The 20,937-nt window shown below is 46.6% G+C and overlaps 1 protein-coding gene across 1 annotated transcript; it reads right to left on the bottom strand.

Moving 5' to 3' along the window:
* Positions 1–484: 484 nt before the first annotated feature.
* LOC109879250 (transmembrane protein 144-like) lies at positions 485–20,567 on the bottom strand. The gene is given in 13 exon segments (XM_031821037.1): positions 485–1,705; positions 6,191–6,244; positions 8,220–8,317; positions 13,016–13,135; positions 16,033–16,151; positions 16,871–16,904; positions 16,907–16,946; positions 17,047–17,131; positions 18,612–18,692; positions 18,778–18,877; positions 19,293–19,415; positions 19,967–20,122; positions 20,205–20,567. Coding segments are annotated over 13 exon segments (1,185 nt in total). The 5' UTR covers positions 20,296–20,567; the 3' UTR covers positions 485–1,621.
* Between the last annotated feature and the right edge of the window lie 370 nt (positions 20,568–20,937).

Below are 20,937 nucleotides of genomic sequence, written 5' to 3'. Positions count from 1 at the left end.
TGTTTCGTACATTGGATAAATGTAGAGACTCGGAGCTAGAAAATGGTACATCATACGACAGTTGAGGAACAATGGGGAAGTAATTCTGCTTTGAAAGTTGATAAACTTGTAACCCCACTTTTTAGAAAATGGCCCTTGAATGTTTTGGTACCTACTGGAGAGCTCTTTGTCTACACCCTCTTAAGCATTAGCCCCACCCATCTCTTTAAGGATTCACATATGAGGCCATGTGCTAAACAGAGTGAGTAGTGTAGTAAACAACCAAAGATTAAGACTAATAGTGGTCAAAGTAGTAACCTACAATAAGGAAAAACTCCAGGTAAAAACATTGTCTGACATGTACATTAAATACAATAGATGGCTGTAATCACACCTGGCTAACTTGATGGGTCCTGTATTCATCTGGTGAAGTGAATTAACCGGCATAATCCCAACTCCTCCTACTGTTAGGTTCTAAATATCAGAGTAAGAACTCAACGGACACTGAAAGCTTAAACCAAGTTTATTCATCCCAAATGATCGAACAGCTGAACCAACAAAAACATTCACACAGCACTGATATTTAACCCTTCCTCCTATGCCGAGTCTCCTCCTACACATCTGAACAACCAATTCATCTCTGTTGAGAGGCAGAACCTTGGTGATATCTGTTCTACCTCACTTCATCTGACCTCTCACTCCTCGGCTGTCATGGTGACTGGTACCAGACTGTCTCTTCTCCTCCCAGAGGATCCCCGATGGCAAACAATAACATATCCTGACTTAATGTAAACGTTATACATTACCCTCCCTCAGTGACATAATGTAAACGTTATACATTACCCTACCTCTGACATATCCTGACAATGTAAACGTTACATTACCCTCCCTCAGTGACATGAATACGTATATTTCATATTCTCAGAACCCAACAACGCCTTTTATATAATGATTCAACATATCAGATGGCTATGGTAGGCTACAAAACCTTTCAAAGAGCTGAACGCATTTTCAACAAATGTACCTTTTTCTAGTTTAGTCGTGTTGATCTTAGAAGTGTTTACGTTGCAGGTTGACTTGCAATGTCCCGTACATTGGATGGCCAGATCAACAGTAAGTATTGACTCTACAGCTAAACATATATAACTCTACAGCTAACCCTCTTCATCCACTGGCTGTAACATGACATTATATAACTCTACAGCTAACCCTCTTCATCCACTGGCTGTAACATGACATTATATAACTCTACAGCTAACCCTCTTCATCCACTGGCTGTAACATGACATTATATAACTCTACAGCTAACCCTCTTCATCCACTGGCTGTAACATGACATTATATAACTCTACAGCTAACCCTCTTCATCCACTGGCTGTAACATGACATTATATAACTCTACAGCTAACCCTCTTCATCCACTGGTATCACATTAGATAACTTCATAAAAAATAGTATCCCTTTGAGATGAATTCATGGAAATAGACAAATAATTTTATCAAACATTAAAATATTAAGAGACTAACTAGAAATGATTTCCATAGAAACTAGGTGAAAAGACAGTTCCCTTTTGGAGTACAGTAACCATCCTGGTTCCCTGAGTGTCTGGCGGAAAGTCATAACACCTTAGACCAGGTGTGTGTCACACCTTGGAGAAGGCTGTCAGCAGGGCTCCAGCGAGAACCAATGAGAACGCCATGCCCAGGATGAGGAAGTTACACCAACCCTGAGGACGAGAGGAGAGGTCGTTTAAGCAATATAAGCGATTGACCATATACCACACCCTTCTCGGGCATTATTGCTTAATTATGCCACGGCATTGTTGAATACTATTCAATTCTGATTGGCTAGAAGGGCATTTAAGGGGTAATACCAGACGGACAGGTAGTAAAGATGTTGCACACCTCTGAAGGTGGCAGCTACCATTATTTTCCTTCTGCTATCTGAGGACCTAGGGAGGTGAACATTCACTTCTGCTATCGGAGGACCTAAGGAGGTGAACATTCACTTCTGCTATCTGAGGACCTAAGGAGGTGAACATTCACTTCTCCTTCTGCTATCTGAGGACCTAAGGTGGTGAACATTCACTTCTCCTTCTGCTATCTGAGGACCTAAGGAGGTGAACATTCACTTCTCCTTCTGCTATCTGAGGACCTAAGGTGGTGAACATTCACTTCTCCTTCTGCTATCGGAGGACCTAAGGTGATGAACATTCACTTCTCCTTCTGCTATCTGAGGACCTAAGGAGGTGAACATTCACTTCTGCTATCGGAGGACCTAAGGAGGTGAACATTCACTTCTTCTGCTATCTGAGGACCTAAGGAGGTGAACATTCACTTCTCCTTCTGCTATCTGAGGACCTAAGGTGATGAACATTCACTTCTCCTTCTGCTATCTGAGGACCTAAGGTGATGAACATTCACTTCTCCTTCCTTTGTTCTTAACTGACTTGCCTAGTTAAATAAATAAAATCCTCCCATGTTTCTCATTTGACCAGCTGTTTTCAGCAACTGGTATTGTTGAAGTCGGTTGTCCTATTGACGTATTTACTAGCCTAGTGTTTGATATGAGATCTCATCTGTCATGAACAGTGTCCTGACGACAGAGAAGCTTTTCTACGGTGAAATGGCGTCTCATCAAATCAAATCAAATTTATTGAGAAGTACTCCAGATATAACAAACTGGCCCCAGCCCCCCGACACATAAACTACTGCAGCATAAATACTGGAGGCTGAGACAGGAGGGGTCAGGAGACACTGTGGCCAAATAGGTACATACACCAAATAGGACAGGAGAAGTACTCCAGATATAACAAACTGACCCCAGCCCCCCGACACATAAACTACTGCAGCATAAATACTGGAGGCTGAGACAGGAGGGGTCAGGAGACACTGTGGCCCCATCTGAGGACACCCCCGGACAGGGCCAAACAGGAGGGATATAACCCCACCCATCAGTCTCATCAGCTCATTGTTGTGATCTGTTTTATTTGCACCAAAGAAACCAAGTGAGGTTGGAAGGCCAAGGACTTATGAAGTCCAGCAACCTGGGTTAGTCTTTATAGAAATTACTAGTGGGCGTCGTCCCAACCACGTAGTCTTATTTACAAGATATATAGAAATGACTAGTGGGCGTCGTCCCAACCACGTAGTCTTATTTACAAGATATATAGAAATGACTAGTGGGCGTCGTCCCAACCACGTAGTCTTATTTACAAGATATATAGAAATGACTAGTGGGCGTCGTCCCAACCACGTAGTCTTATTTACAAGATATATAGAAATGACTAGTGGGCGTCGTCCCAACCACGTAGTCTTATTTACAAGATATATAGAAATGACTAGTGGGCGTCGTCCCAACCACGTAGTCTTATTTACAAGATATATAGAAATGACTAGTGGGCGTCGTCCCAACCACGTAGTCTTATTTACAAGATATATAGAAATGACTAGTGGGCGTCGTCCCAACCACGTAGTCTTATTTACAAGATATATAGAAATGACTAGTGGGCGTCGTCCCAACCACGTAGTCTTATTTACAAGATATATAGAAATGACTAGTGGGCGTCGTCCCAACCACGTAGTCTTATTTACAAGATATATAGAAATGACTAGTGGGCGTCGTCCCAACCACGTAGTCTTATTTACAAGATATATAGAAATGACTAGTGGGCGTCGTCCCAACCACGTAGTCTTATTTACAAGATATATAGAAATGACTAGTGGGCGTCGTCCCAACCACGTAGTCTTATTTACAAGATATATAGAAATGACTAGTGGGCGTCGTCCCAACCACGTAGTCTTATTTACAAGATATATAGAAATGACTAGTGGGCGTCGTCCCAACCACGTAGTCTTATTTACAAGATATATAGAAATGACTAGTGGGCGTCGTCCCAACCACGTAGTCTTATTTACAAGATATATAGAAATGACTAGTGGGCGTCGTCCCAACCACGTAGTCTTATTTACAAGATATATAGAAATGACTAGTGGGCGTCGTCCCAACCACGTAGTCTTATTTACAAGATATATAGAAATGACTAGTGGGCGTCGTCCCAACCACGTAGTCTTATTTACAAGATATATAGAAATGACTAGTGGGCGTCGTCCCAACCACGTAGTCTTATTTACAAGATATATAGAAATGACTAGTGGGCGTCGTCCCAACCACGTAGTCTTATTTACAAGATATATAGAAATGACTAGTGGGCGTCGTCCCAACCACGTAGTCTTATTTACAAGATATATAGAAATGACTAGTGGGTGTCGTCCCAACCACGTAGTCTTATTTACAAGATATATAGAAATGACTAGTGGGCGTCGTCCCAACCACGTAGTCTTATTTACAAGATATATAGAAATGACTAGTGGGCGTCGTCCCAACCACGTAGTCTTATTTACAAGATATATAGAAATGACTAGTGGGCGTCGTCCCAACCACGTAGTCTTATTTACAAGATATATAGAAATGACTAGTGGGCGTCGTCCCAACCACGTAGTCTTATTTACAAGATATATAGAAATGACTAGTGGGCGTCGTCCCAACCACGTAGTCTTATTTACAAGATATATATATATATATATAAATGACTAGTGGGCGTCGTCCCAACCACGTTTATCCCACCACTTCTCAACCTCATATTCATCATCTCCAGCACCAAACCAGTGTCTCCATGTGAAAACTGTTTATATGATCTGTGACATCACAGGCCAGGACCTAAAGAACGCTTCTCTGTGACATCACAGGCCAGGATCTAAAGAACGCTTCTCTGTGACATCACAGGCCAGGATCTAAAGAACGCTTCTCTGTGACATCACAGGCCAGGATCTAAAGAACGCTTCTCTGTGACATCACAGGCCAGGATCTAAAGAATGCTTCTCATAAATAATTTCACATTTTCGAAATTGATCAAATCTCAAATCTAGTGTAAAGGCATTTTAGAAGCTTTGCCTCCATAGCTAATACCGGACACTCACTCTTCATCGCGCAGTTTTCTAAACTCCCCACTCCATTTAATGCCAAGATGTTTAGATGTATTTTTTATGACGTGGATCATAATTACAGTCTCTCAGGTTGCGTGATCCTCGTAATGTTACGGGAAAATTACAACTAATGGGACGCAGAATTAAATGCATTTCACACTCGCACAAATGAGACCAGTTATTTTTCGTATTTGCATTTAATTTCTTTCACTAGCAAATGTGAGTGAACTGCTTGTACTTTAGAGCCCACTGAATGTCCATCTTATGTTCTCTAATGTTAGCTTGAAACAATGAGTGTTTACCTTTCCACAACACACGGAGTCGAAATGGATTTGTCCATGTGTTCACATACAGCTGACAGTCGGTAAACAGCATCACAACAAACAGGATGAGGGGCAGACACCGGGTAGCTACGTCTAATAGTAATGGATTCATCTCCATGTCCGTTGACACAAACTCTGCATCACAACCGACAGGATGAGGGGCAGACACCGGGTAGCTACGTCTAATAGTAATGGATTCATCTCCATGTCCGTTGACACAAACTCTGCATCACAACCGACAGGATGAGGGGCAGACACCGGGTAGCTACGTCTAATAGTAATGGATTCATCTCCATGTCCGTTGACACAAACTCTGCATCACAACCGACAGGATGAGGGGCAGGCACCGGGTAGCTACGTCTAATAGTAATGGATTCATCTCTATGTCTGTTGACACAAACTCTGTACATGCCTGTGTGTTGCAGCTCGAGAATCGGTATGTTAGATTTACTCAGTGGATTTATTTTTTATTAAAATTAGTACATGGACAAAGAATTGTGTAGTTGGTACCAAAATGCGTGCATGTAGGTCTGATACCAGTCAACAGTTTGGACACCTACTCATGCAAGGGTTTTTATTTATTTAGACTATTGTCTACATTGTAATATAATAGTGAAGATCAAAACTATGAAATAACACATATGGAATCATGTAGTAACCAAAAAAGTGGTAAACAAATCGAAATATATTTTATATATTTGAGATTCTTCAAATAGCCACCCTTTGCCTTGATGACAGCATGGCATTCTCTCAACCAGCTTCATGAGTTAGTCACCAGGAATGCATTTCAATTAACAGGTGTGCCTTCTTAATGCGTTTGAGATATTTGTAACTCACATGTTTCTATAAGTTTGCTTTGGTAATATATGTGGTAACATATTTTTGAATAGAACGGTTACGTACCTTTACCTCCTTAAAGACCACCACTCCCCAAAGAGCTGCAATCAGACCAGGACCCTACAGAGAGACACACTTAACACAGTAAAGTGGGGCGGCAGGGTAGCCTAGTGGTTAGAGCGTTGGACTAGTAACTGGAAGGTTGCAAGTTCAAACCCCCGAACTGACTTGCCTAGTTAAATAAAGGTAAAATAAATAAATAAAAACAGTACTGCCGTAGCGTCGACACAGTACTGCCGTAGCATCGACACAGTACTGCCGTAGCGTCGTGCCGTAGCATCGACACAGTACTGCCGTAGCATCGACACAGTACTGCCGTAGCATCGACACAGTACTGCCGTAGCGTCGTGCCGTAGCATCGACACAGTACTGCCGTAGCATCGACACAGTACTGCCGTAGCATCGACACAGTACTGCCGTAGCATCGTGCCGTAGCATCGACACAGTACTGCCGTAGCATCGACACAGTACTGCCGTAGCATCGTGCCGTAGCATCGACACAGTACTGCCGTAGCATCGACACAGTACTGCCGTAGCATCGACACAGTACTGCCGTAGCATCGACACAGTACTGCCGTAGCATCGACACAGTACTGCCGTAGCATCGACACAGTACTGCCGTAGCATCGACACAGTACTGCCGTAGCATCGTGCCGTAGCATCGTGCCGTAGCATCGACACAGTACTGCCGTAGCATCGACACAGTACTGCCGTAGCATCGACACAGTACTGCCGTAGCATCGACACAGTACTGCTGTAGCATCGTGCCGTAGCGTCGACACAGTACTGCCGTAGCGTCGACACAGTACTGCCGTAGCGTCGACACAGTACTGCCGTAGCGTCGTGCCGTAGCGTCGACACAGTACCGCCGTAGCCTCGACACAGTACCGCCGTAGCGTCGACACAGTACCGCCGTAGCGTCGACACAGTACTGCTGTAGCATCCTGCCGTAGCGTCGACACAGTACCGCCGTAGCGTCGACACAGTACCGCCGTAGCGTCGACACAGTACCGCCGTAGCGTCGACACAGTACCGCCGTAGCGTCGACACAGTACCGCCGTAGCGTCGACACAGTACCGCCGTAGCATCGTGCCGTAGCATCCACACAGTACTGCCGTAGCGTCGACACAGTACTGCCGTAGCATCGTGCCGTAGCATCGACACAGTACTGCCGTAGCATCGACACAGTACCGCCGTAGCGTCGACACAGTACCGCCGTAGCGTCGACACAGTACCGCCGTAGCGTCGACACAGTACCGCCGTAGCGTCGACACAGTACCGCCGTAGCGTCGACACAGTACCGCCGTAGCGTCGACACAGTACCGCCGTAGCATTAATATAGCACTGCAGTAGTATTAATATAGTACTGCAGTAGTATTAATATAGTACTGCCGTGGTATTAATAACAGTGCAGCCGTATTATTAGTATAGTACTGCCGAAATATTAGTGGTATTAATGTAGTATCGCTGTAGTATTAATATAATACCGCTGCAGTATTAACACAGTACCGCTGCAGTATTAACACAGTACCGCTGTAGTATTAACACAGTACCGCTGTAGTATTAACACAGTACCGCTGTAGTATTAACACAGTACCGCTGTAGATTAACACAGTACCGCTGTAGTATTAACACAGTACCGCTGTAGTATTAACACAGTACCGCTGTAGTATTAATATAGTACCGCTGTAGTATTAATATAGTACCGCTGCAGTATTAATATAGTACCGCTGCAGTATTAACACAGTACCGCTGCAGTATTAATATAGTACCGCTGCAGTATTAATATAGTACCGCTGCAGTATTAACACAGCACCACTGTAGTATTAACACAGTACCGCTGTAGTATTAATATAGCACCACTGTAGTATTAACACAGTACCGCTGCAGTATTAATATAGCACCACTGTAGCACTAATGTAGTATTAATATAGTACCGCTGTAGTATTAATATAGTACCGCTGTAGTATTAATATAGTACCACTGTAGTACTAATGTAGTATTAATATAGTACCGCTGTAGTATTAATACTCACCGTGGTTATTATGGGGAAACTGACCACAGCACTCAGGTAGGTGTTGGCCAGAAACCAGCAGCAGGTAGCAATACCCCACATCACCCCAGAGACAAAGCCTGGATGAAAATACACAGTGTAAATAACCCAACAATCTAACCAGGCAGTGTAGCACTAGTCTGGGTGTGTGTACCAGTTAGTATAACTCTCTAGGTGTATGTATGTACCAGGTAGTATTGCTCTAGGGTAGACTCTAGGTGTATGTGTGTACCAGGTAGTATTTCTCTAGGGTAGACTCTAGGTGTATGTGTGTACCAGGTAGTATTGCTCTAGGGTAGACTCTAGGTGTATGTGTGTACCAGGTAGTATTGCTCTAGGGTAGACTCTAGGTGTATGTGTGTACCAGGTAGTATTGCTCTAGGGTGGACTCTAGGTGTATGTACCAGGTAGTATTGCTCTAGGGTAGACTCTAGGTGTATGTATGTACCAGGTAGTATTGCTCTAGGGTAGACTCTAGGTGTATGTGTGTACCAGGTAGTATTGCTCTAGGGTAGACTCTAGGTGTATGTGTGTACCAGGTAGTATTGCTCTAGGGTAGACTCTAGGTGTATGTGTGTACCAGGTAGTATTGCTCTAGGGTAGACTCTAGGTGTATGTGTGTACCAGGTAGTATTGCTCTAGGGTAGACTCTAGGTGTATGTGTGTACCAGGTAGTATTGCTCTAGGGTAGACTCTAGGTATATGTGTGTACCAGGTAGTATTGCTCTAGGGTAGACTCTAGGTATATGTGTGTACCAGGTAGTATTGCTCTAGGGTAGACTCTAGGTATATGTGTGTACCAGGTAGTATTGCTCTAGGGTAGACTCTAGGTATATGTGTGTACCAGGTAGTATTGCTCTAGGGTAGACTCTAGGTGTATGTGTGTACCAGGTAGTATTGCTCTAGGGTAGACTCTAGGTGTATGTGTGTACCAGGTAGTATTGCTCTAGGGTAGACTCTAGGTGTATGTGTGTACCAGGTAGTATGCTCTAGGGTAGACTCTAGGTGTATGTGTGTACCAGGTAGTATTGCTCTAGGGTAGACTCTAGGTGTATGTGTGTACCAGGTAGTATTGCTCTAGGGTAGACTCTAGGTGTATGTGTGTACCAGGTAGTATTGCTCTAGGGTAGACTCTAGGTGTATGTGTGTACCAGGTAGTATTGCTCTAGGGTAGACTCTAGGTGTATGTGTGTACCAGGTAGTATTGCTCTAGGGTAGACTCTAGGTGTATGTGTGTACCAGGTAGTATTGCTCTAGGGTAGACTCTAGGTGTATGTGTGTACCAGGTAGTATTGCTCTAGGGTAGACTCTAGGTGTATGTGTGTACCAGGTAGTATTGCTCTAGGGTAGACTCTAGGTGTATGTGTGTACCAGGTAGTATTGCTCTAGGGTAGACTCTAGGTGTATGTGTGTACCAGGTAGTATTGCTCTAGGGTAGACTCTAGGTGTATGTGTGTACCAGGTAGTATTGCTCTAGGGTAGACTCTAGGTGTATGTGTGTACCAGGTAGTATTGCTCTAGGGTAGACTCTAGGTGTGTGTACCAGGTGGTAGACTCTAGGTGTATGTGTGTACCAGGTAGTATTGCTCTAGGGACTCAGTGTATGTTGTGGGATGCTCTAGGTAACCAGGTTATGTGTGTACCAGGTAGTATTGCTCTAGGGTAGACTCTAGGTGTATGGTGTACCAGGTAGTATTGCTCTAGGGTAGACTCTAGGTGATGTACCAGGTAGTATTGCTCTAGGGTAGACTCTAGGTTGTATGTATGTACCAGTAGTATTGCTCTATGGTAGACTCTAGGTGTATGTGTGTACCAGGTAGTATTGCTCTAGGGTAGACTCTAGGTGTATGTGTGTACAGGTAGTATTGCTCTAGGGTAGACTCTAGGTGTATGTGTGTACAGGTAGTATGCTCTAGGTAGACTCTAGGTGTATGATGTGTACCAGGTAGTATTGCTCTAGGGTAGACTCTAGGTGTATGTGTTGTACCAGTAGTATTGCTCTAGGGTAGACTCTAGGTGTATGTGTGTACAGGTAGTATTGCTCTAGGGTAGACTCTAGGTGTATGTGTGTACCAGGTAGTATTGCTCTAGGGTAGACTCTAGGTGTATGTGTGTACCAGGTAGTATTGCTCTAGGGTAGACTCTAGGTGTATGTGTGTACCAGGTAGTATTGCTCTAGGGTAGGACCTCTAGGTGTATGTGTGTACCAGGTAGTATTGCTCTAGGGTAGACTCTAGGTGTATGTGTGTACCAGGTAGTATTGCTCTAGGGTAGACTCTAGGTGTATGTGTGTACCAGGGTAGTATTGCTCTAGGGTAGACTCTAGGTGTATGTGTGTACCAGGTAGTATTGCTCTAGGGTAGACTCTAGGTGTATGTGTGTACAGGTAGTATTGCTCTAGGGTAGACTCTAGGTTGTGTGTACCAGGTGGTAGACTCTAGGTGTATGTGTGTACCAGGTAGTATTGCTCTAGGGTAGACTCTAGGTGTATGTGTGTACCAGGTAGTATTGCTCTAGGGTAGACTCTAGGTGTATGTGTGTACCAGGTAGTATTGCTCTAGGGTAGGACTCTAGGTGTTATATGTACCAGGTAGTATTGCTCTAGGGTAGACTCTAGGTGTATGTGTGTACCAGGTAGTATTGCTCTAGGGTAGACTCTAGGTGTATGTGTGTACCAGGTAGTATTGCTCTAGGGTAGACTCTAGGTGTATGTGTGTACCAGGTAGTATTGCTCTAGGGTAGACTCTAGGTGTATGTGTGTACCAGGTAGTATTGCTCTAGGGTAGACTCTAGGTGTATGTGTGTACCAGGTAGTATTGCTCTAGGGTAGACTCTAGGTGTATTGTGTACCAGGTAGTATTGCTCTAGGGTAGACTCTAGGTGTATGTGTGTACCAGGTAGTATGCTCTAGGGTAGACTCTAGGTGTATGTGTGTACCAGGTAGTATGCTCTAGGGTATACTCTAGGTGTATGGTGTACCAGGTAGTATTGCTCTAGGGTAGACTCTAGGTGTATGTGTGTACCAGTGTTATTGTACCAGGGTAGACTCTAGGTGTTGTACCAGGTTGGTAGGACTCTAGGTGTATGTGTGTACCAGGTAGTATGCTCTAGGGGTAGACTCTAGGTGTATGTGTGTACCAGGTAGTATTGCTCTAGGGTAGACTCTAGGTGTATGTGTACCAGGTAGTATGCTCTAGGGTAGACTCTAGGTGTAGTGTACCAGTAGTATTGCTCTAGGGTAGACTCTAGGTGTATGTGTGTACCAGGTAGTATTGCTCTAGGGTAGACTCTAGGTGTATGTGATGTACCAGGTAGTATTGCTCTAGGGTAGACTCTAGGTGTATGTGTGTACCAGGTAGTATTGCTCTAGGGTAGACTCTAGGTGTATGTGTGTACCAGGTAGTATTGCTCTAGGGTAGACTCTAGGTGTATGTGTGTACCAGGTAGTATTGCTCTAGGGTAGACTCTAGGTGTATGTGTGTACCAGGTAGTATTGCTCTAGGGTAGACTTAGGTGTTGGTGTACCAGGTAGTGCTAGGGACTCTAGGTGTATGTGTGTACCAGGTAGTATTGCTCTAGGGTAGACTCTAGGTATATGTGTGTACCAGGTAGTATTGCTCTAGGGTAGACTCTAGGTATATGTGTGTACCAGGTAGTATTGCTCTAGGGTAGACTCTAGGTATATGTGTGTACCAGGTAGTATTGCTCTAGGGTAGACTCTAGGTATATGTGTGTACCAGGTAGTATTGCTCTAGGGTAGACTCTAGGTATATGTGTGTACCAGGTAGTATTGCTCTAGGGTAGACTCTAGGTGTATGTGTGTACCAGTAGTATTGCTCTAGGGTAGACTCTAGTTATGTGTGTACCAGTAATTGCGTCCTAGGGTGGACTCTAGGTGTATGTACCAGGTAGTATTGCTCTAGGGTAGACTCTAGGTGTATGTGTGTACCAGGTAGTTATTGCTCTAGGGTAGACTCTAGGTGTATGTGTGTACCAGGTAGTATTGCTCTAGGGTAGACTCTAGGTGTATGTGTGTACCAGGTAGTATTGCTCTAGGGTAGACTCTAGGTGTATGTGTGTACCAGGTAGTATTGCTCTAGGGTAGACTCTAGGTGTATGTGTGTACCAGGTAGTATTGCTCTAGGGTAGACTCTAGGTGTTGTGTGTACCAGTAGTATTCTCTAGGGTAGACTCTAGGTGTATGTGTGTACCAGGTAGTATTGCTCTAGGGTAGACTCTAGGTGTATGTGTGTACCAGGTAGTATTGCTCTAGGGTAGGACTCTAGGTGTATGTGTGTACCAGGTAGTATTGCTCTAGGGTAGACTCTAGGTGTATGTGTGTACCAGGTAGTATTGCTCTAGGGTAGACTCTAGGTGTGTATGTGTGTACCAGGTAGTATTGCTCTAGGGTAGACTCTAGGTGTATTGTGGTACCAGGTAGTATTGCTCTAGGGTAGACTCTAGTGTATGTGTGTACCAGGTAGTATTCTCTAGGGTAGACTCTAGGTGTATGTGTGTACCAGGTAGTATTGCTCTAGGGTAGACTCTAGGTGTATGTGTGTACCAGGTAGTATTGCTCTAGGGTAGACTCTAGGTGTATGTGTGTACAGGTAGTATTGCTCTAGGGTAGACTCTAGGTGTATGTGGTACCAGGTAGTATTGCTCTAGGGTAGACTCTAGGTGTATGTGTGTACCAGGTAGTATTGCTCTAGGGTAGACTCTAGGTGTGTGTACCAGGTAGTATTGCTCTAGGGTAGACTCTAGGTGTATGTGTGTACCAGGTAGTATTGCTCTAGGGTAGACTCTAGGTGTGTTCTTCATGGCAGCGCAGTAGATCAGGAAGTAGACCGTACTGGTCAGGAATATCCCACTGAAACTGGGCAACACATAGTCCAGATCTATACACCCACACAGAGAGACAGAGAGAGACAGAGAGAGAGAGAGAGAGAGAAAAGAAAATATCAGCCAGGTGCTGCTGGAGATAGAGATATATAGAGATCACAATGTATCTCTGCCATTATGGTGGCACCATAGAGATATATAGAGATCACAATGTATCCCTGCCATTATGGTGGCACCATAGAGATATATAGAGATCACATTGTATCTCTGCCATTATGGTGGCACCATAGAGATATATAGAGATCACAATGTATCTCTGCCATTATGGTGGCACCATAGAGATCACAATGTATCTCTGCCATTATGGTGGCACCATAGAGATCACAATGTATCTCTGCCATTATGGTGGCACCATAGAGATATATAGAGATCACAATGTATCTCTGCCATTATGGTGGCACCATAGAGATATATAGAGATCACAATATATCTCTGCCATTATGGTGGCACCATAGAGATATATAGAGATCACAATGTATCTCTGCCATTATGGTGGCACCATAGAGATATATAGAGATCACAATGTATCTCTGCCATTATGGTGGCACCATAGAGATATATAGAGATCACAATGTATCTCTGCCATTATGGTGGCACCATAGAGATATATAGAGATCACAATGTATCTCTGCCATTATGGTGGCACCATAGAGATGTATAGAGATCACAACGTATCCCTGCCATTATGGTGGCACCATAGAGATGTATAGAGATCACAACATTGTATCTATGCTGTTATGGTGGCACCATAGAGATGTATAGAGATCACAAAATTGCATCTATGCTGTTATGGTGGCACCATAGAGATATATAGAGATCACAATGCATCTCTGCCATTATGGTGGCACCATAGAGATGTATAGAGATCACAACATTGTATCTATGCTGTTATGGTGGCACCATAGAGATGTATAGAGATCACAACATTGTATCTATGCTGTTATGGTGGCACCATAGAGATGTATAGAGATCACAACATTGTATCTATGCTGTTATGGTGGCACCATAGAGATGTATAGAGATCACAACATTGTATCTATGCTGTTATGGTGGCACCATAGAGATCGTAACGTTGTATCTCCATTTGAAAGTAGTACATTTTCTTTGATGTTTGAAAAAAGTGCAAAGCTAATATTGGTGATTTACCGCACCTGCAGTGCTGGAGCCATGAACTGAATCTTTTGACATAATGACGGTCTAGGAACAGTGGGTTAACTGCCTGTTCAGGGGCAGAACGACAGATTTGTACCTTGTCAGCTCGGGGGTTTGAACTTGAAACCTTCTGGTTACTAGTCCAACGCTATAACCACTAGGCTACCCTGCCGCCCCACCTCCAACAATAACTAAAATCTCAAATAATTCTGCCCAAAAACAAAAGCCAATCTCTCGAGAGAGCAGCGGTGAGGGGGAGAGACGGGTAATGCAGCTGTGAAGGGGAGAGACGGGTAATGCAGCGGTGAAGGGGAGAGATGGGTAATGCAGCGGTGAAGGGGAGAGACGGGGTAATGCAGCTGAAGGGGAGAGACGGGTAATGCAGCTGAAGGGAGAGACGGGTCATGCAGCTGTGAAGAGACGGGTCATGCAGCTGTGAAGAGACGGGTCATGCAGCTGTGAAGAGACGGTATGCAGCTGGGAAGAGACGGGTCATGCAGCTGGGAAGAGACGGGTCATGCAGCTGGGAAGAGACGGGTCATGCAGCTGGGAAGAGACGGGTCATGCAGCTGGGAAGAGACGGGTCATGCAGCTGGGAAGAGACGGGTCATGCAGCTGGGAAGAGACGGGTCATGCAGCTGGGAAGAGACGGGTCATGCAGCTGGGAAGAGACGGGTCATGCAGCTGGGAAGAGACGGGTCATGCAGCTGGGAAGAGACGGGTCATGCAGCTGGGAAGAGACGGGTCATGCAGCTGGGAAGAGACGGGTCATGCAGCTGGGAAGAGACGGGTCATGCAGCTGGGAAGAGACGGGTCATGCAGCTGGGAAGAGACGGGTCATGCAGCTGGGAAGAGACGGGTCATGCAGCTGGGAAGAGACGGGTCATGCAGCTGGGAAGAGACGGGTCATGCAGCTGGGAAGAGACGGGTCATGCAGCTGGGAAGAGACGGGTCATGCAGCTGGGAAGAGACGGGTCATGCAGCTGGGAAGAGACGGGTCATGCAGCTGGGAAGAGACGGGTCATGCAGCTGGGAAGAGACGGGTCATGCAGCTGGGAAGAGACGGGTCATGCAGCTGGGAAGAGACGGGTCATGCAGCTGGGAAGAGACGGGTCATGCAGCTGGGAGAGACGGGTCATGCAGCTGGGAAGAGACGGGTATGCAGCTGGGAAGAGACGGGTCATGCAGCTGGGAAGAGACGGGTCATGCAGCTGGGAAGAGACGGGTCATGCAGCTGGGAAGAGACGGTCATGCAGCTGGGAAGAGACGGGTCATGCAGCTGGGAAGAGACGGGTCATGCAGCTGGAAGAGACGGGTCATGCAGCTGGGAAGAGACGGGTCATGCAGCTGGGAAGAGACGGGTAATGCAGCTGGGAAGAGACGGGTAATGACTGAGACGGGGTAATGCTGCTGGAAGAGACGGGTAATGCAGCTGGGAAGAGACGGGTAATGCAGCTGTGAGGGGGGAGAGACGGGTAATGCAGCTGTGAAGGGGAGATACGGGTAATGCAGCTGAAGGGGAGAGACGGGTAATGCAGCTGAAGGGGAGAGACGGGTAATGCAGCTGAAGGGGAGAGACGGGTAATGCAGCTGTGAAGGGGAGAGACGAGTAATGCAGCTGTGAAGGGGAGATACGGGTAATGCAGCGGTGAGGGGGAGAGATGGGTAATGCAGCGATGAGGGGGAGAGACGGGTAATGCAGCGGTGACTGGGAGAGACAGGTAATGCAGTTGTGACGTACCAAACTGGCTTGCCCCGGTGAAGTGGCTGTCATGATGTGCTGCGTGGTTCTTAATGTAGAGAACTGGAACAAAAGAGGTACCGTACAACAAACCTGCTGCCACAGCTAGGAGAGAACCACTGGAGGGAGAGGGGGGAGAGAGAGAGAGAGAGAGGGGGGAGAGATTAGAAAACACAGCTAGGAGAGAAGCACTGGAGGGAGAGGGGGGAGAGAGAGAGAGAGAGAGAGGGGGAAGAGATTAGAAAACACAGCTAGGAGAGAAGCACTGGAGGGAGAGGGGGGAGAGAGAGAGAGAGAGAGGGGGGAGAGATGAGAAAACACAGCTAGGAGAGAAGCACTGGAGGGAGAGGGGGGAGAGAGAGAGAGGGGAGAGATTAGAAAACACAGCTAGGAGAGAACCACTGGAGGGAGAGGGGGGAGAGAGAGAGAGGAGAGAGATTAGAAAACACAGCTAGGAGAGAACCACTGGAGGGAGAGAGAGAGAGAGGGGGGGGGGAGAGAGAGAGAGAGAAGGGGGAGAGATTAGAAAACACAGCTAGGAGAGAACCACTGGAGGGAGAGAGAGAGAGAGGGGGGGGGAGAGAGAGAGAGAGAAGGGGGAGAGATTAGAAAACACAGCTAGGAGAGAACCACTGGAGGGAGAGAGAGAGGGGGGGGGGGGGGAGATTAGAAAACACAGCTAGGAGAGAACCACTGGAGGGGGAGAGAGGGGAGAGAGATTAGAAAACAGCTAGGAGAGAAGCACTGGAGGGAGAGAGATTAGAAAACACAGCTGAGAAATGAAAAGCCTCCCGCTCTGCAAATGTTAAGCGTGTCGAGCCTATGTTAAGATACGTACACCAGTCGTTTGGTCCGCGGTCTTAGTGTGTCAACCACGAGTCATCAGACGACGTCCCACCATCTGCATTTACACACTGCACACACGCACACACACAGTATTAAAATCTGCTCCACATTGATCAGCATCCAGACTGTTGTAGAGTGACTCAGGCTAGGAACAGCAGTGTGTCTCACGCCGTCTATGAGTAGTGGCTCCTCCTCTTCTGGTCTGGAGGACTGACTGTGAACATCACTCTTCACAAAGAAGAAGATCACAGCACTGAGGAGAGAGAGCACTGTTACACACCATGTTACACACCCTGTTACACACCCTGTTACACACCACCACACACCCTGTTACACACCACCCCACACCCTGTTACACACACCCTGTTACACACCACCCCACACCCTGTTACACACCACCCCACACCCTGTTACACACCACCCCACACCCAGTTACACACCACCCCACACCCTGTTACACACACCCTGTTACACACCCTGTTACACACCCTGTTACACACCCTGTTACACACCACCACACACCCTGTTACACACACCCTGTTACACACACCCTGTTACACACCACCACACACCCTGTTACACACCACCACACACCCTGTTACACACCACACAACCTGTTACACACCACACAACCTGTTACACACCACACAACCTGTTACACACCACCACACAACCTGTTACACACCGTTACACACCACCACACACCCTGTTACACACACCCTGTTACACACCGTTACACACCACCAAACACCCTGTTACACACCACCAAACACCCTGTTACACACCACCAAACACCCTGTTACACACCACCAAACACCCTGTTACACACCACCAAACACCCTGTTACACACCACCAAACACCCTGTTACACACCACCAAACACCCTGTTACACACACTATTACACACCAAACACCATGTTACACACCCTGTTACACCACCACCACCACACACCCTGTTACACCACCACCACACACCAAACACCATGTTACACACCCTGTTACACCACCACCACACACCCTGTTACACCACCACCACACACCCTGTTACACCACCACCACACACCCTGTTACACCACCACCACACACCCTGTTACACCACCACCACACACCCTGTTACACCACCACACACCACCACACACCCTGTTACACACCGTTACACACCACCACACACCCTGTTACACACACCCTGTTACACACCGTTAAACACCCTGTTACACACCACCAAACACCCTGTTACACACCACCAAACACCCTGTTACACACCACCAAACACCCTGTTACACACCACCAAACACCCTGTTACACACCACCAAACACCCTGTTACACACCACCAAACACCCTGTTACACACACTATTACACACCAAACACCATGTTACACACCCTGTTACACACCCTGTTACACCACCACACACCCTGTTACACCACCACCACACACCAAACACCATGTTACACACCCTGTTACACACCCTGTTACACCACCACCACACACCCTGTTACACCACCACCACACACCCTGTTACACCACCACCACACACCCTGTTACACCACCACCACACACCCTGTTACACCACCACCACACACCCTGTTACACCACCACCACACACCCTGTTACACCACCACCACACACCCTGTTACACCACCACCACACACCCTGTTACACATCCCTCCACGTTACACACCCCGTTATACTCCCCCCGCTACGCCCCACCACCACAAAACACCCCTCATTACCTGAGCAGACAGCATCCTGCTCCACAGTAGTTGAGTGTTGGGTTAGAAACTTCCTCAGCATCGATCCCAAACCAGCCAAACCTAGAGATACACACACAGTGTGTAAGGGTGTGTGAGGTGTGTGTGTGTGTATCTCTAGGTTTGGCTGGTGTGTGTGCGCGCGTACCTGGAGCTTGCCCAACCAATGAGGAGGTTGAAAGAGGCCCAGATGAGGAGGCCCAGACCCAGACCGATGGTTTTCACTATGGGGACCACCGTGATGTTACCTACACACACACACACGGATTAAATACTTACCTGTAGCCCAGATGGCCCCCCCCAGCATGGCTAGAGGTATATTGACCTATAGCCCAGATGCCCCGCCCCCCAGCATGGCTAGAGGTATACTGGCCTGTAGCCCAGATGCCCCCCCCCAGCATGGATAGAGGTGTACTGACCTGTAGCCCAGATGCCCCGCCCCCCCAGCATGGCTAGAGGTATACTGACCTGTAGCCCAGATGCCCCGCCCCCCCAGCATGGCTAGAGGTATACTGACCTGTAGCCCAGATGCCCCGCCCCCCCAGCATGGCTAGAGGTATACTGACCTGTAGCCCAGATGCCCCCCCCCCCCCCAGCATGGCTAGAGGTATACTGACCTGTAGCCCAGATGGCCCCCCCCAGCATGGCTAGAGGTATACTGACCTGTAGCCCAGATGGCCCCCCCCAGCATGGCTAGCGGCCAGAAGGTGGGAGACCCCAGAATAATGTTGACCACCAGAGATACGCTCCAGACTGCTGCACACAGCACCCACTGGAAGAACAGACCTGCAACACACACACACACACAACAAATCAAATGTTATTGGTCACATACACCTGCGGTACCACACTGCCAACAGCCGTAGCAAAGGTGATTTGGACACACTTGGGGTGCATTCAGCAGGACACAGTGTTTTGGAAATGTTCAGATATAAATAGGCTGTGTGTGTGGGGGGGGTATAATGTATAATAAGGAATCACATGAGCTCTATTCATGGTATTTCTTGGTTTGGCAAATGCCTTTCTTACTAAACAGGAGCATTGATTAGTGATGACGTAGCCTAATCAATCAGTGATCGATAGGTATTACACAATAAGGAAAGTTGCGTTTGGAAATCCTCGGGAACAGTGGAAAGTTCAGAACACATAACATGTAATCGTACAGGAAAGAAGGTTAAACAATGTCAAGTTACCAGACCCACGAAACACCAGGAATAAACCAAGTGTCGTCTTTTAAAGCCGTTTAACCAGTCCCCGGTTAACACGTTGAGTAAACTAGCTAACGTTAGTTCTGAAGGCGTTGAACTCATTATACATTTGTCTCGCTTCGTCCTTACCGTCTCCAGTGGGTATCTTCTTCACCGGGACAAAGTTAGAACCGTAAAACAGAACGGCCACCCCGCACGAGACGAAGCCGTAGGTTAGGTCGGTGCCGTTGGACGAGTTAGTCACGAGCTGCACCGAATACTTCCCGAGTTGTCCGGTATTCACACCTGAAACAAGCACAAACTGGTCTGACACAGTAGTAGCCCATACAGACCCGTAGGAAATGACAAGAGACCTACGGTAACAAACCTGTAGATGTGTTCAATTCGGCGTCACATTGTACCGCCTGTAGTGTCGCTAGGAGCAGACATACACTGCTAACAACACTCAACAATAACATGACCGCAGAGACGACTAGATACGAGCTGACTACTAACCTAGGCTACATTAACCAGCTGTTTCAATATACTACTTAGACGTTAACGGTGTAGACCGGTTCTACAACTCTGCAAGGTACTGACAACTGCGGTGCGGAGGAGTTACACTTCCGTGTACATCACATGACCACCGTGCAGTTCGTTTTGCACCGCTGGGCAATATTAACCCCAAAGATGGTGGATAAATAAGAGTTTTACTCAGGCCGTTTTACCATTGGATATTTTTTGTTGTTGTCAATGTTCCTGTCAGTGTATGTTTCCTCTTTCTGCTTTTCCATCGCTGCATTGTGGGAGGATCTATTGTCAACCAATCATTAGGGTGTTTTTTGTTTGACCCACGCAAACCTGACCAAAGATATGACTGAAACAGGAACCAATTTTGCCACAGTAGAGTTTGCCAGTTTGTAGTCCTGAAACCTGGATATAAATTACCTCTTTTTCGTTCAGCCATTTCCCTATGGGGAAAGAATAGGGTTTTGGAATAAGGTCTGAGGTTAACAGGTTTAGATATCAGTCAGTTAACATGACCTTTTTGAGAGCAAGAGAGATGCCCCTACTTTCTCACAGGCCCTCATTAGCATATGACCAATCAGGTTGCAATATGC

Source organism: Oncorhynchus kisutch, unplaced genomic scaffold (assembly GCF_002021735.2).
Source record: "Oncorhynchus kisutch isolate 150728-3 unplaced genomic scaffold, Okis_V2 scaffold3815, whole genome shotgun sequence".
NCBI lineage: Eukaryota > Metazoa > Chordata > Actinopteri > Salmoniformes > Salmonidae > Oncorhynchus > Oncorhynchus kisutch.
This window is presented reverse-complemented; position numbering and strand designations above follow the sequence as displayed.